The 15935-nt window shown below is 40.1% G+C and overlaps 1 protein-coding gene across 7 annotated transcripts in view; it reads left to right on the top strand.

Annotated features, from left to right (window-relative positions):
• Window positions 1-15935, top strand: part of PCDH15 (protocadherin related 15) — a 566546-nt gene that overhangs the window by 435219 nt on the left and 115392 nt on the right. For all 7 annotated transcript variants that reach the window (XR_002117515.2, XR_004160438.1, XR_002117520.2 and 4 more), the window contains 3 exons: window positions 736-864; window positions 13340-13645; window positions 14938-15162. Coding sequence is in view for 3 of the 7 variants with exons in the window: in XM_031554340.1 (XP_031410200.1) it covers window positions 736-864; window positions 13340-13645; window positions 14938-15162 (660 nt within the window). In the remaining 4 variants the exon portion in view is untranslated. The remainder of the gene's footprint in view (window positions 1-735; window positions 865-13339; window positions 13646-14937; window positions 15163-15935) is intronic.

Below are 15935 nucleotides of genomic sequence, written 5' to 3' on the forward strand. Positions count from 1 at the left end.
TCTGATGCAGCCCAGTGGACAGAAGTAATAGCATCAGCTGTGACATGTCCATCCAGTGCTCCATCACAGCAGCATGGCTTCTGCTGGGCAAGGCAAGTGCTGATGTGTTTTGATCTTGGGGATAGAGCATCCTTGCACTGTCTATGCCAGTGTTTCTCTGTTCTTGCCGTAGTAATGATTTCCTGGTGTAATATTTCCATCTTAATGTGTTTTCTTTCCTTAAGTGCTTCTCTTTTCCCCGATGGATGACAACAACTGCTCATTCCTTCTGTTTTCAACCTGTGTCACAGGCCACAGAGACATGTATTATTAGCTGCAGCTCTTCTGTAGTTATATTCACAGGGTATAAAACAAAGGCATGCTTTTTGATGCCACAGTGTTTGAATTCATGAAGCTCAAACTGAAGTGCTTCACCTCAGTGCAAATTATTTCACTCTCCAATTGCTTGAATTTGGGTTTTTAAATTAAAGATCCTGCAACTCTTAAAATATCACATTCGGCAAAACATATCTGATGTGCTTTTTTCCTTTCTTTTCTTTTAAGCCAAATATAAGCTCTTCAAATGAATAACATCTCCTGTTTGACAAAAATATGCAGAAATAAATGAGTCAACTGTTCACCTGTGATTCTATACTGGATGGATCTTCTACATAGCAATAAAATTGCTGATCAGTCATCATATGTGAAATTGTAAATTAGATGGTAGTTCATTCATAATTTTATCTTTCTCTGCAGACTTCAACTGCTACAGTTAATATCGTGGTGACTGATGTAAATGACAACGGGCCAGTTTTTGATATGTTTCTACCAAAAAACCTGTCTGTACAGGAAGAGGAAGCCAATGCTTTTGTTGGTCAAGTAAGGGTAAGTTGTCAAGTGCAGTTAGATTGCTTATTACACAAACATTCCAGGCTACTAGGAAAGAAAGCAAAGTAATTGCACCTTTGGGAAAACTCAGATTGAAGTGTTTGAAGTTTATATAGTCAGATGTATTTATGTTAGCATTTAACAAAATGATCTCTTTTGGGCTTTAAATAATTGTAATGTTTAATAAGTGAAAAAGTTTTCTTCCTTTAACAATAGCACAATCAGAAGACTATTTTTGAAGACATACACTGTTGGTAATGCTCATTTGCCTTTCTTTCCCGTTGCAACTGTATGACTAGAGAACAGGCACTGTCCTCACAATTCATTAACTGCTATCTTAACGATGCCTATAGTTAGGATATGGCATTTTGCATAGCATTAAAAGGGGCAAAGGCATATAACCATAATAACTGTGTTTCTTTCAAAATTTTTATTAATCAGTAAATAACCACAGTGTGTCGTATTTATTGCTAATGCTCTGTTCTTTTTGAGTGAACTTGAGTTGTTTTCTGGCATTTGTAAATTGAGAAAGGGTTTCTAAGGGTTAGGCTTGACTTTACTTCTAATTTTGTTATTCCTTGTAAAGTTTTGGTTAATTCAAGTTACATGTAGCCTCCTTGAGTATGGTTTCATTTGCACTGGTACTGAAGAGGTTCTGCATATGTGTGTGCTTTGCTTGCTCTTCAACATGGTATATTAAAGGTGGGTACTGCCCTGAAGCTACCCACGCTCAGCTGTTGTTTTAAAGGGAAATAACTTTTCTTAGCATTAATGAAGACTAGAGATTTCTGATTTTGCTTTTGTTACACCGAGCTGAAATATCAGTGCCGCCTAAGCCTGTTTATGATCCTTGCATGTGCAGAAGTTAGGATCCTTGTGCTTGAAGCTGTTTCCACGAAGCTATTTTTTTTTTCACTGCTCATTTTACGTAGTTGTTTCTCATTTTGCATCCTCAAATGTATGGATGTGATATTTTTAAACAGTACCAAGTATCTTTAAAATCCACTTTGTGTATTTTTCTGGGTGCCCTCAAGGTACAGTAATCTTCTAAAACATTGTATTGAGTTTATTTTTAGTCTAGATGGATTTATAAAATAAAATATGTCACTGCGACAGAACCTCTCTCTGATAAATTAGCTTAATTTCTAAGTTGTGTTGGAATGAAAATATTTAATGAAACCTTTTGGTAGCTTATTCCTTCATGTGGAATGATAGAAACTAGCTATATCATTTTTTTTCTCATGTTTATCACCAGTTCAAATTCTCAGTCTCCAGATGAAAAGAGCTTTCTCTTTGTTTAGAAATACTGGATGTAGTGTCTAATGTTTCATATTCATGCAGACAGTGTAAAAAACAGTGATTTGGGCATTTGGAATTATTTTCTGTCCTCAACGAGATTATTGAAGTGTGGAGGATGATTAGCCTTTTAATGTAGCTGTGTTGTTTAGGGAGATTCTTCTTTAAACAACAGTCACTTTTGTTATGTTGTCCTTCACAGCACATTAGAAACCTCTCCCTGTGGTTCTGTGGGAATATGTTTTATATGGAAAGCTGTAATGTGGTTAAAATGTAAAGGGCTAAAAAGGGCCTGGCGAAAGAAGGTGGTACTTACTGTCTCATGTGTTTCCACTGCTAAGAATTAAACTGCTCGCTGACTGGCAAGGCTTCATTTCAGTATCTCTTTTACTAAAGTCATTTCAAACAGCTGAAATCCACCATGGTGAGCAGTGATACAGACGATTTAAGAAAATAACCACTTCTTTGCGATGTTCCTTTCCCTTTTGAATGTTGACTTCTCAAAACCATATTTGTGCCTTAAGATTAAAGATCCCCCCCACAGATCATTCGGTCAGAGGATCTAGAGATGTGGGCTATGAAAAAGATACTCCACTGCTTTGATGCCTCATTTTTTTTAATGGCAAGATATGGGAACTCTCAGCCCAGTGAGCCTGCAGAAGGAAAGCATTACCCACGAGGAAGATGAAGTTATGGGCTGCTGAAGAAAATAAGATGTGCAAATATAATGAGCAGATGTGAGGCATCCAAAAGCTGTAATGTTGACTAACATCACTGCACGGATGCTTTCTGTCATCTTCAAAACATGCCTAGGAGTGGTGGTTCCTTCTGACTAGGAAGGCAGACATCGTTCTCAACTTTGAGTAGTCAGAAAGGTGGATTTGGGGATCCCCAAGCTGGTGAGCCTGACCCTGATCTCTAGGAAGAATAGCAAGGCCTCTTTGAGGCCATTCCCAAGCAAACGGATGATAAGACGATGAATGGAAACAGCCATAATAAATTTACCAAACCGTACATGACCAAGTGGTAATTGTCTGGGCTGAGATAAATGGCTCAGTGAGCACTAGCAAACCAGTGGAAGTTGCTTCCCTTTTCTTTGGGAAGGGCTTTGATGTGGGGTCTCATATCGCCATATTATAGGAAGGCCCATACTTGAGGACTGCAGTATTGGGCAGTGGAGTGGGAAAGCTGTGGGGACTGGGGAGCAGTGCCATCCAGACTGCTTTGCAAGGGAGGACAAGCCAGGGCTGGGGCCAGCATTGCTCAGAATCTTCAGCAGTGACCTGGCTGCCAAGGGTTGGGCTAAAATGACCACCAGTTATTCTAGTTACCTACTCTTGGAGTAAATCTTCTAATAAAAGCCATTATTTTCTTCATACAGTATTTCCGCAAATCAGTTACTTTACAGTTTATTTTTTACCAGCAGCAATATTTTTATTTTTATAACTGCTAGTAAGCATGACGTAGGTGAATCTAGGGATGTGTTCTGTGATGTCAGTTATTAAAAAGGTAGGGCTGTAACAAATGTATGAATGTCTATGATAAAATAATAAAAATAGTCTCAATAACACTTGAAAAGCTGATGAAATTTCTTCTTCCAATTATTTTTGTATTGGACCTTCTCTCCCTTTCCTCTGCCAAAAATTGCAAAATTATGTCTCTTATCCGCTCATCTATTCTACACAATGTATCATGTTCACACCCTCCTTTTGAGCCTTCTTCCACGGTGCAGGTAAGTAATTGCAGAGAAGGACCTGGGAGTCCTGGTGGACAACAGGTTGGCCGTGAGCCAGCAATGTGCCCTTGTGGCCAAGAAGGCCAAATGGTATCCTGGGTGCATCAAAATGAGCACGGCCAGAAGGTTGAGGGAAGTGATCCTCCCCTCTGCTCTGCCCTGGGGAGGCTACAGCTGGAGCACTGTGTCCGGTTCTGGGCTCCCCGGTTCAAAAAAGACAGGGATCTTCTGGAAGCAGTCCAGCAGAGGGCTACAAAGATGATGAAGGGCCTGGAGCATCTTCCTTATGAGGAAAGGCTGAGTAACCTGGGTATGTTCAGTCTGGGTAAAAGAAGACTGAGAGGGGGTTTGATAAATGTTTATAAATATGTAATGGGAGGTGGGAGGCAAATGGGTGAGGCCAGGCTCTTCTCAGTGGTGTGTAGTGATAGGACTAGGAGTAATGGCCTAAAACATGAACATAGAAGTTTGTGCTAACATGCGGAAGAACTTCTTTGTGGTAAGGGTGATGGAGCACTGAAACAGGCTGCCCCAAGAGGTGCTGGAGTCTTTTTCTATGGAGATATTCAAGACCTATCTGGACATCCACCTGTGCGACCTGTTATAGGGTACCTGCTTTAAAGGGGGGATTGGAATTGATGATCTCTTGAGGTCTTTCCAACCCCTGCGATTCTGTAATTCTGATATGAAACAGTTAAATCAAACGCTCCCACGTACGTCTGTTTTGAGTGGTCAAGTTAAGTTGGACTTAAAAAGGGATTCCCAGAAGGGCTTAGGTAACAGTCAGGATTTAGTTTCCCAAGGAGATGTAGAACGAGGGCAATGAAAGACTTGATGTGGGAGAGAGGTGGGCCTGATGTGGCATGGAGGCAGTGCTGGCCCTCTGAAGTGCCCTTGCTCTCTGCCACTCGAATGGCTCTTTGTCTGCCAGTTCATGAAGGCACTGGCACAGGAGCGCTGCCTGTGTGGATTTCAGGAGCACACTGAAGATCAAAAGAACAAAAGCTAGAAGGGATAAGGCTGACAGTGTAGTGCATGTATTTCAAATCCCTTTTATTTTACAGCGCTGTCTGAATGAGGTAGTCGGAGGTGTATTGGTGCTCCATCATGTCTAATCATCAGGATCCACGACAGGAGCCAGGATTACTGAGTGAAGTTCTCTACAGAGGACCAACAGAAAACTGAAAGCTTCACATCAGAAACTTGAAAATGAATTTCAAGCGTCTTATTTTCTGTTGCAGTCTAAAGTAGCCTGATGTTGAAGAGACAGCATCTGAATGATCAGCATTCTGCAGCATACCATTCATCAGTACTATGTTATGTGCATGGGATGTGAGAAGTGGGATGAAATGTAGTTGGCTAGCAGTGGCTGTAAAGTTTGCAAATATCGATTAGAGAGTCACATGGTGGTGAACAACCCACCTGTAATCAGGTGCTCAAGTATCACCGGGCCTACATTTTTCCTAAAATGAAGGCACTATCAATAGGCTCCAGTGCTGAAAACAGACTGCACGCAATGTGCCCAATACCTCTGTCGTCTGTGACTCAGTTTAAAATGAGAAATACATTAAAAAAAGAAAAAGGTTACTCTTGGTCATGGAACTATACTACTCAAGTGGAAAACCAAGCCTTGGACAAATTTCCTTAATTCTACAGTAAAATGATTTTTTTTTTTTCCTATTTGTCACATAAACGTAAACTAGTACTTTGGTGTATATCAAGTGGTGTCTGTCCACTGCAGAACAGAGCAACTGTAAGGCAAGTAGGAGAGAACAGAGACCGCTATATGGCATTTTACTTCCTGTTGTGGCATGGAAGTGTTTTAAATGTGTTGTTTACAGAAGCAACTATCATTTTTGAATGGTAGTAGAACATAATTAAGAAGTCGATTTCCTGAGTTTTCTGTAAATATTAGTGAATTCTTATAAGCTTCTATTTTTAATTTAAACACACAAGTGGGAAGCCCTGCAAGTTTCATAGTTTAAATTTCACAGGTGTCAGTAGTGCTTATTGTGTTGGACTAAGTGACCTCTGGAGAGCCATTACAACCAAGTTGTTCTGTGTTTCTGTATATAGGAAACTGCTTTGAATGCTCCTGAGGTATTGCTACAAGATTTTGTTACAGAAAGCCCAGAAACGAATCTCATTTTACTTAAATCACTGTTGTCATTGTTTTCTACATGAAGGCTCATACAAGGGAGTATGACTTACCGCGTTATAACACATATAACCTGCACTGTAGATAACACTTCGCCTGTATTAGAAGTAGCAGCTTTCAAAATTAAATTCTCAGGGTTCCTGTACCTTTAGACAACTGTAGAAAAATTAGAGGTAGAGGAAAGGAGAAAAAGTACAAGACCAGAAAAAAAGGAGGATTATTGGCAGAGAGGACAGTCTGTGGAGGTACGAAATTAAGCCTTTCAGGAAGAGAGGAGTAGAATTAACGTCTCTGAAGTAAATCTCAAATACTCAGAGTGAATCCATGACCACTGCACACTGTGTAATGCATTACATAAGGAAGTATTTTAAATTCATCTAATATATATAGAATCATAGAATGGCTTGTGTTGGACCCCAAGAATCATCAAGTTCCAACCCCCCTGCCACAGGCAGGGCCTCCAACCTTCAGATCTGGTACTAGACCAGGCTGCTCAGGGCCCCATCCAGTCTGGCCTTGAACAGCTCTAGGGACAGAACACCCACAGCCTCTCTGGGCAGCTGTTCCAGCACCTCACCACTGTCTCTGTAAAGAACTTCCCCCTGACATCAAATCTAACCCTTCCCTCCTTAAGCTTAAAACCATTTCCCCTTTGTCCTATCACTATCTACCCAAGTAAAAAAGTTGATTGCCCTCCTTTTTATAATCCCCTTTTAAATACTGCAAGGCTGCAATGAGGTCACCCCGCAGCCTTCTCTTTTCTAGGCTGAACAAGCCCAGCTTCCTCAGCGTGTCTTTGGAGAGGAGATGCTCCGGCCCCCTGATCATCTTCACGATGATCAGATTTTACATATAAAAAACAACATAAGCAGATGGGATTTTAAAATGAGAATCTATCAAAAATTAAGCAGAGTTTAAGATTGGAGAAACATATCATGGCAAATGAACCACAACTAGAGAAGTATTTCAACCATTTTCACACTCGTGGCAGTTCATTGTTGAGAACTGAGGATTTTTGGTATCAGTGGGAATTCCTGTTTTTGTCTGCTTAACATCTTGAATTCCAGTCTGTTTTAAGCTCTTTCACATATTTCAGTTCAGCTCGTGCCATATTAGATCATCTGAGCCAATGGTTTTCAGTCTCTAATGCATGACCATTTAGTATTTTGATGGCCAATTCTGTCTGTTCAGATTTGGCAGTTCAGAACTGTACCCGAGAGAAGAAATTGTTTTTCCTGAGCTTGCAAATTATATTAATTTATTCTGGGCCTACTAACTTGGCTGCCGTTTCTCTTTATTGATGCATTTCGGCAATTAGAACAATTGTCTTAGATTAGCATTTCTTCTTCTGAAGGCTGCCTGGTAGAAGTACAAACTGGAGAGTTTTCTCGACATACTTGTCAAGTATCTAACTTCTTTTTTATAATTTTCAAACTCTGTGGCCTTGAAATCTCTAATATAAGAAAATGAATTTCCTGTAAAGTGTTCCTTTGAGAACAAGAGAATACAATAGAACAAAACCAGAAGTCTGAATAGTAAGATGAATAGTTTCATATCCAAACATTGGCTGCTAAGATCCAGCTCAGATCTGATGTTCTCTAATTAGGTGGCCTTATGAAGAGAGCAAGCACTCAGGAGAAAATGGCAAAAATAACTTTACAACAGACTAACCCATTAAAGAAATCTATGGGAGCCCATTTCAATATGGAGATTTTAAAGAATACGTTTCATCTGTGGATATAAGCTTCTGGTTTTTGTTTTTTTTGCTGTGTGCATTCGTTGATGAATCTCTGAACTGCTTGATTGTATCATCGTCAAATTACATACTCCTCATAAAAGCAGAATTTCTACTCATCTTTCAAGCAAAAACAGGCAAAGCAAGCCTCTAAATTTAGGAGTTGGTTTTGTGCCAGCCTAGAGGAAGCTTGTCTATTTTTGAGTGTTACGATGTGGTTGAGTTTTGTAGGAGGCTCACCAGTCCATTAAATCATGCTTTTGCAGCTACAGGCTTTCTGAATTTCATTTAATTTATATTTGCTTGCAGTGTTTTACTATTTTTATTATGCAGTTTTATTTAGAGTCACATTTAATTGGTTTCCAAAATCACCATCCAGATGGACTGAAATTAACACTGGCTATGAAAGTAATCATCAAAGGCTCTCCCATTTTGTATAATGGCTAAAATATGCCAGTATTAGAAAACGTATAGTGTAATGTCTTTACAAATTGCTCTAAGTAGAATGAAATCATAGTATGGTTTGGGTTGGAAGCGACCTTTAAGATCATGTAGTTCCAACCCCCTGCTATAGGCTGGGATACCTCTCACCAGACCATGTTGCTCACAGCCCCATCCAGCCTGGACTGGAATGCTTCCAGGAAGGGGGCATCCACAGCCTCACTGGGCAACTTGTTCCAGTGTCTCACCACCCTCACAGTAAAGAATTTCTAGTCTAAATCTGCCCTCTTCCAGTTTAAAGCCCTTACAGTTAGGAAAAAATGATAAACTGGTAATGCTTAGCCCAGTAGTTTTCATTTCTGTGGAAAGGTTCCTGGAGGATATACCCAACTCCTCTAGTGTTTTTCAAAAGTATTTAGGATGTGAGGGTGGCCATAGTTTGTTCTTTTAAAGAAGGGAAGGACTGTCGTCAAATTTCAAGGTTGTAAAAATTTGAAGATAATTCCTATGAGTTTCATTTTGCTTCTTTCCTTTTTATTTTAGACCACCTAGACCCAACTGGACTACTGCAGCCACTGACAAACCACTGAATTTGTGCCCTGATATTACAACATCCAATATTATTGTATATTCTTTATATCATCTTTCTTTGTAAAATCATTTAAATATCAGTTTTCTAGAAAAGTCCACAGAAATGAGCTCTTGTGGGTTTAAGACTGTGAGGAAATATTACAGCAATCTGGAATGGGCACACAATGACACCTTGTATGTTTAAGAGCACAATTAATTAATCTAATTGCTTGTGGAAAGAGAAGAGTGTGTGAGGAAACACTGGGAAGACAGAAGTGGTTCTGTGTTTCCTTCTTTTGTCATTATCGAGAGTTTAGCGGACAGAAATCTTTAAAAACTCTTCATACATTCCGGTCTTTTCACTTGCTTTGAGCACTTAATGAAATAGGTAAACAGAAGACTGTAAAAGCAGGCAAAAAGAAATGAAGGAGATATTTCTGAAATACAAGAAGAAAAATGCTGACCTTTCTAGAATTATCTGATTTTCCCTACTTAAGATATTCTTAAGGAAATACCGAGAAATTTTTCCAATAGCTGTGGCCTCTTGCTGTGTCTGGGAGATGTTAGTTTTGTCCTATGTGCACACACACTAATCTCCCTTAAAAAGAAAGCGCAAAATCCAGTTTAGCACTCCCACTCACATTTGATTTGGTGATTGACACAATGGAGGGGCTTGGGCATCTTTTCAACCCGTAATAATAAAAAAAAATCCTGTTATCTTCCCTGCAAACGATTGGCCAACTCCCACTGACAGCATCCTTTGCATCCTCCCGCGCAATTTCCATCCCTCCTGGAGCTGTGGTATTAGCTGGAATGCTGGAGAGGCTTTCAGAGAGCCAGAGGTCTTGCTGGGGTGGGGATGGATGATGAGGAACATCTGTCTCTGAAGAACTGCAGGAAATACTAAACGGGGAGTGTCGTCAGAAGAGTGGTTCCAAAGAAGTGATTCAGCATTAATGAGGGGATACCTGCCATGTTTGGCTGAACTATACAGACAAGTATGAATGACAACTCTGCCTTATTTTGCTGTTTTCCAGCTCCAGCAATTTGAGTGTACAGGCTATTGTGTGGCTTATGCAGGTTTATTTTACTACGCAGTACTTTGCAAGCTGTTCCTGTGAAAGATGGAAATGAGAGAAGTCATGTAGATCTGGAGTGCTTCTAGAACAACAGCAGAAGTCGAGAGTCTTTAGAGGAGCATGCTGTTCCTGTCTCTCAATGTGCATAATGAGATAGGAAAGAGAATGTGTCTTGTCTTCTTGCGTCTCTTATCACAAGCATTGACAAGAGGAGACAGATATTGCTGTTTTCTTTTTCTGAGTAACTCACAGGTGCACTCACAGAAGTAAATTACCTCAGACCTTTCTAAAGAAGCTGCTCCATCCCAATAGCATCCCTTCTGGTTGGGTCACAGCGACTTAAGGGAATTCTGAACCTCCAGCTGTTTGACACTAGTGTGGTACATCTGAAACACTTTGAAGAAGAGCAGAGGAAAACTAGCAAAATGAGCTCTGTTTCCCGTCTAGATTTACCAGGTCTGTGCTGTGTGTGCTTGAAAGTGATCAAAGAGCACAATGTGTAGATAGATTTTTGGGGTGGGAACTTGAGTGCTGTTGTGTGACAGCTGAGAGTGCTTCAGGCTCCTTCGCTCTCTTGCTTGTTCTTCCAAGGACAAGTGAACCAGTACTACCTTTCCCTTGGCAGCTGCAAGGTTGAGGGGATGGAGGACTTGGATTAGGAGTAGATGAAAGCAAATCTTTTTTTTCTTTGCAGGAAAACAAGGATGGAATGAATAGATTTTTTATTTAGTTGTCTGGCCTTGACATTCTGCTGTGGTGAGGGAAGAGAGCTATTGTCTTTGGAAGTTTTAAAAGGAAATTCTGTTCTACATGTATTTCATTTCTCATTTTAGAAAAAAAATTGAGTTTTAGACAGAAACATCAGATACGTAGGGGTTTTGGAAGCTAGGGTGAGAAAGAGATTGTGCTGTGAGGAGTAGAAAGAAACCTATCCAATTTTACGCTTAGTCTTTACCATGGTCTTTATTATTTCTGATGGGCCTCACCTAAGGAAAGAAATGTTTAAAAATGTTGGCGTAGCCCAGAGAAAAGGGATATCTGTGGTTTGTATTGCACTGTAGTAGCTACAGAAAGACAAGGAAATCGGTTGCCCCATCCCTGGAGGCATTAAAGACCAGGCTGGATGTGGCTCTGGGCAGCCTGATCTGGTGGTTGGCGACTCTGCACATAGCAGGGGGCTGAAACCGGATGATCATTGTGGTCCTTTTCAACCCAAGCCATTCTATGATTCTGTGGTTGTTGAAGACACTGGAGATTACGTGTCTGGGATCCTTTCATGCTTTCTAACAAATCGGTTTTGTGAGCTATTGCAGAAAGCAGTGGCTAGAAAAGTCAGGAGCAGATGGTAGAGTCTGAACACTGGGGAGAGATTCTTGATCTCAGCTTATGGAGCTTGATTCCTTAAACAAGTACTTTGTGGAAAATCCTACTCTTCCAAGAAAGGCTGCCCAAGCTTCAAGACTCTTACTGTACTTCTTATGTACAAATAAGTGAGGATGAGAATGTTTGAAAGCTTCTGTAATACCTTGGTGTGTTACACTGGAATAGGAGTGGTCTCACTGCTTTGCTAGTCTTGCTTGGTTTGCTTGGTTTTGTCTTTGAAACTTTCCTTGGGACTTCAGTATAATATACAAACAAAATGGTCTTTTACTTCTCTCCCGCTCTGTTGACTGTGTACTGAGATAATGAACACATTGTATTAAATCCATTAAGGTGCTGCTAAGTTTCTCTTTTATGGGCACAGATTAGTTCAAGCATGGCCAGTGTTTAAGGCAGGACTTAAAAAAGCCTGGCTGCTTGGTCTGTGGTCCTCCTCTTCACTTCCCTTGTGGTCAGGGCTTGTGATACCTCCTCAGCTGGGACCAGCTGGTAACAGAGTTTTTCTGTGGTAACACTGAGTGCAGGGATGAGGATGGGATGGCTGAACTCATCCATTTAGACATAAAACAGTATCTGCAGACAGGAGCTGCCATTGACTCCTTCAAAGATTCCTCCAGGGAGCTGCTCCCACAGGCTCTGAGAGGCTCCAGAAAGTGATTTTCATGTGGAAGTTCGTTGAATGTATCCTTGAGATGTCATTCTTCTAGAAAATAGTCTAAGCTTTTATGTCTGTAATGGGTACATTATCACTTCTTAAGTTTGTAGCAATAAAAATGACAATTAATGAGGATCTTACACTCTACAAGCAATCTAATCTGGGCAAACAATAGCATTTTCTTACAGCTTTTTCTTAGCAAAAAAAGTTTTGATTCTGCGAAGACATGAACCTGACTATGAAATGTATATGTGCACTAAGTTCCTGTGTGCAAGCAGTGGCAAGTAAGGCTGGGGGCACCATGAGGAGAGGTTGGAGATGCCCCAGCTGCATCCAGGAGCCCCCAGGAGATTCTTACGCAGGAACTCAGTGACTTATTCTTCATTTGCTGTGCTTCAATTTTCTTGAAGTTGGGCTGTCTGTTACAGCAGTTTTTAATTTTTTTCCCCTCACATGTTTTGGATAGCTTTCCAGTATGTCATCTGTGAGATTCTTCTGCCCCGTGTTATTGCCATGAAGGTTGTAAACTGAGTAGGTCAGTCATACGTTGAAAGATGTTGACTGAAAGGGCTCTCCATAGGCTGGTCATTATGAAGCTGTGGCCATTAGGGCTTAGTGCATTGATGTAGTGCAGAGAAAAAGCACGAAGGAATTTTTTCTCATTAACACTTCTAATTAACTTATAATTGATTCTTAGAAAGATAAATGGCTTCATTATAATGTCCTAAAATTAACACCTTCACCAGAGTTACGCATTCATGGGTATTTCCCAAGTGTTGTTCTTAACAGCAAAACATAAAATTCTCGTGTCTTCTCAGTTGTGCGTAGCCACACTTCCAAAGTCACACAAATGAAAATACCTCTCTCTCACAGAATGGCCTTGTTAAATTTACATGACCCTATTCATCATGCCTTAATTTAATTAAGAAGAGGGAAAACAACTGGTCAGCACTGACATTGTGCTTTAGTGCCTCTAGGAATAATGAGTATGAATTGTGCCCGTCCTTATCAGGGCAGTTACATAATAACCAGAATTGCTTAGCTGATGCTGAAATCTGAAGCTTAGTTCCATTCAGGAGAGCAAATACCAACTGTACAAAATCTAAGCATTTATCTATTGCAATCACCAGCATCTTCTGCATGTGCAAGACTGAGCGTGAAATTTGATTATGTTGATTTTGAAGAACTTGATACATAAACTGTTGAAATTAAAGTAGTTCTTCAGAGAGCAATGATTAAAACATCACTAGATTTAACAAACCTTAATTAAAATGAAATTTTTTAATGAATCTGTCCATTCTAGCTGACTACATTTGTCCTAAGCATGGATTTTGTAGCGATTGGCGTCCATGTAACACCCAAATCGCAGCATATAATAAGAAATGTGCATTAAAACTTGGTGCTTTTTTTTCTGTTTCTTTAGGCTACAGACCCAGATGCAGGTGTTAACGGTCAAGTTCATTACAGTCTGGCAAACTTCAAGAATCTTTTTCGAATCACTTCAAATGGCAGCATATATACAGCAGTTAAGCTGAACAGAGAAGTACGAGACTATTACGAACTTATTGTTGAAGCAACAGATGGAGCTGTGGACCCTCGCCGTTCAACACTAACTTTAGCAATCAAGGTGCTGGATATTGATGACAACAGCCCTGTTTTTACAAATGCTTCCTACGCTGTCTCAGTGCCTGAAAATCTACCACCTGGCACTGTCTTTCTGCAGATAGAGGTAAGAAAGTGTTACGGAATGGAAGAAAATGTTTTGTAAATGTTTTGTGGTACTATGCGTGTCTTTAGTTAACTTGTCAGTGAGACAAAAAAATAGCAAACTGAAAGCTGGAAAGGTGTGATACTTAGACTGAAAAATTCATGACCTTTAGATGTCACGTGTTGAGGTTCACTTGGAAATAAGAGAGATTATAAAATTGAAGAACATTACTACTGTCATATTTTGGAATATTGTTTTACAAAATTCTTTAAATGCTTTTGGTTTCTGCTTGAAAACTCATCACAGTGCTCCTAGGTGTTCGTATAGGTTGCAAAAGATAGAACTTTGTCTCAACGGATTCAAACATTTAAGATAAACCTACACATCTATTCCCTCATTGTATGTAGGTCACTTTGAAAGTAATGCCTCCTCTTTGTTTCCATGGAAACTACAGCAGATGCACACAATGACACTAGTTGATAGAGCTACAACACACTACTGTTCAATATAGTCACCACCACCAGCTATGCATTTTCACCACCAATAAACAAGAGCTTGCCATATTGCCAACATCCTCCTCTGGTTTCTTGTGCCAACGCAGCAAAATAGAGGCATTACTTTCAGAGCAGCCCTCGTAATTAATGGATTGAGTAGTTGTTTCAAGCGTGATCAACCCCACTTCAAGATTGTCATCTAAGATAGCAGGGGGTACCTGAAGTGTTGTCTTCTCTTCATTGACTATAGAAAGAAAACAAAAATACAAAATAAAAGCAGAAAAACATAACCAAGTGAGAGTTAATTGTTCTAACTCATCCTTGTGCCACTTCTCTAAATATAGCTGAGATTCATTTCCCATAAGCTGGCAAGACCCTCCTAACGTTTTGGTCAGTATACCTTAATGAGAAGCTGTCTGCAGGTAAATTGTAAGTCAAATGAACAGCTTAAAAAATTGCAAAATATTCCTCCTAATGAAAATTAATATTTTTTGTCTAAATATTGGTATGAAATAGAACCATCAATGTTTCTCTACAAAGTAAGGTCAAAAATCTGCTTAGCCCAGCATCCTCTCCCTGGCAGTGGCCAATAGTGGCTGCCCAGAGAAGAGACCAAGAACAGAAGCCTGTGTTGAGTCTTGCCCAAAATCTTGTGCTCATTTCACATGGCAAGTATGTTTTAATTTAATAATCTCCAGTGGATTATTGCGCAGTAGTATTAAGTATTAGAATAAGGTAACAAAACATATTTACAGTTCCTGCAAAATGGATTTTGTTTGCTTTGAGGTATTTTTTCTTTTTCTGTATGGCACATTCTAGGCGAAAGATGTTGATCTTGGTTCTAATGTTACCTATCGAATCCGGACGCAGGAAGCACTCGAGTATTTTGCACTGAACAAGTATACGGGCGAGTTATCTCTTCTGAAGTCCTTGGATTATGAGTCATTCTCTGACACAGATGCAACCTTCACCTTCCTCGTGGAAGCCTTTGACAGCAAGGGCACTATGCCTCCAGGCCTTGCTACTGTCACAGTCAGGGTGAAGGTAAGAGCAGCAGTTGGTCTGCTGATAGCATCCTCTCCTTTTTATTACAAAACATCTTCACAACCCTTATAGGTGTCCCAGTGAAACGCATGAGCACAGTAGCAGTATTTCTGCTTTCCTGCTTTTTCACTTGCAGGAAACTGCCTTTTTCTGACAGCAACTTGTTCTGTTAAACACACACTTCATAACTGCTATCATTGCTTTGCTATTTGCAATTACATAGTTAAATCTTGGTTCATAGATGTATGAAGTACAGGAATAGCTGACAAACATGAAAACATTTAATCCCTTAGAACTGCTGAAAATTGAAATAAGTACCTAATGGAATTGTTTGCAGAAATGACACCATCACGTTTCATTTAAAGCTCTCATAAATTGTAATATTATGAACCATTCAGGTGTACTGAATGCTGATGGAGCACACTAAGTCTTATATTTCAGTTTCAGCTACTTGAAAATACAGAGCTGCAAAGAAACAGGCTTACTCAGTGGTCTTGTGCTGTGAATCATTTTTATGCCGTGACTTACATCACCTCTGTTTCTGCTGTCTCACCTGTAATAGGGGGATAATGGTTTTCTGCTTGGTAAGGATCCATGTGCTCATAGCAGAGGTAGTAGCGCTCTACCAGTCTTCTGTTGGTTGATGCGCTCATAGAATCATAGAATGGCCTGGGTTGAAAAGGACCGCAATGATCATCTATTTTCAACCCCCTGCTATTGCAGGATCACCAACCAGCAGACCAGGCTGCTCAGAGCCACATCCAGCCTGGCCT

The sequence above is a fragment of the Meleagris gallopavo genome, chromosome 8 (genome assembly GCF_000146605.3).
Source record: "Meleagris gallopavo isolate NT-WF06-2002-E0010 breed Aviagen turkey brand Nicholas breeding stock chromosome 8, Turkey_5.1, whole genome shotgun sequence".
Lineage (NCBI taxonomy): Eukaryota > Metazoa > Chordata > Aves > Galliformes > Phasianidae > Meleagris > Meleagris gallopavo.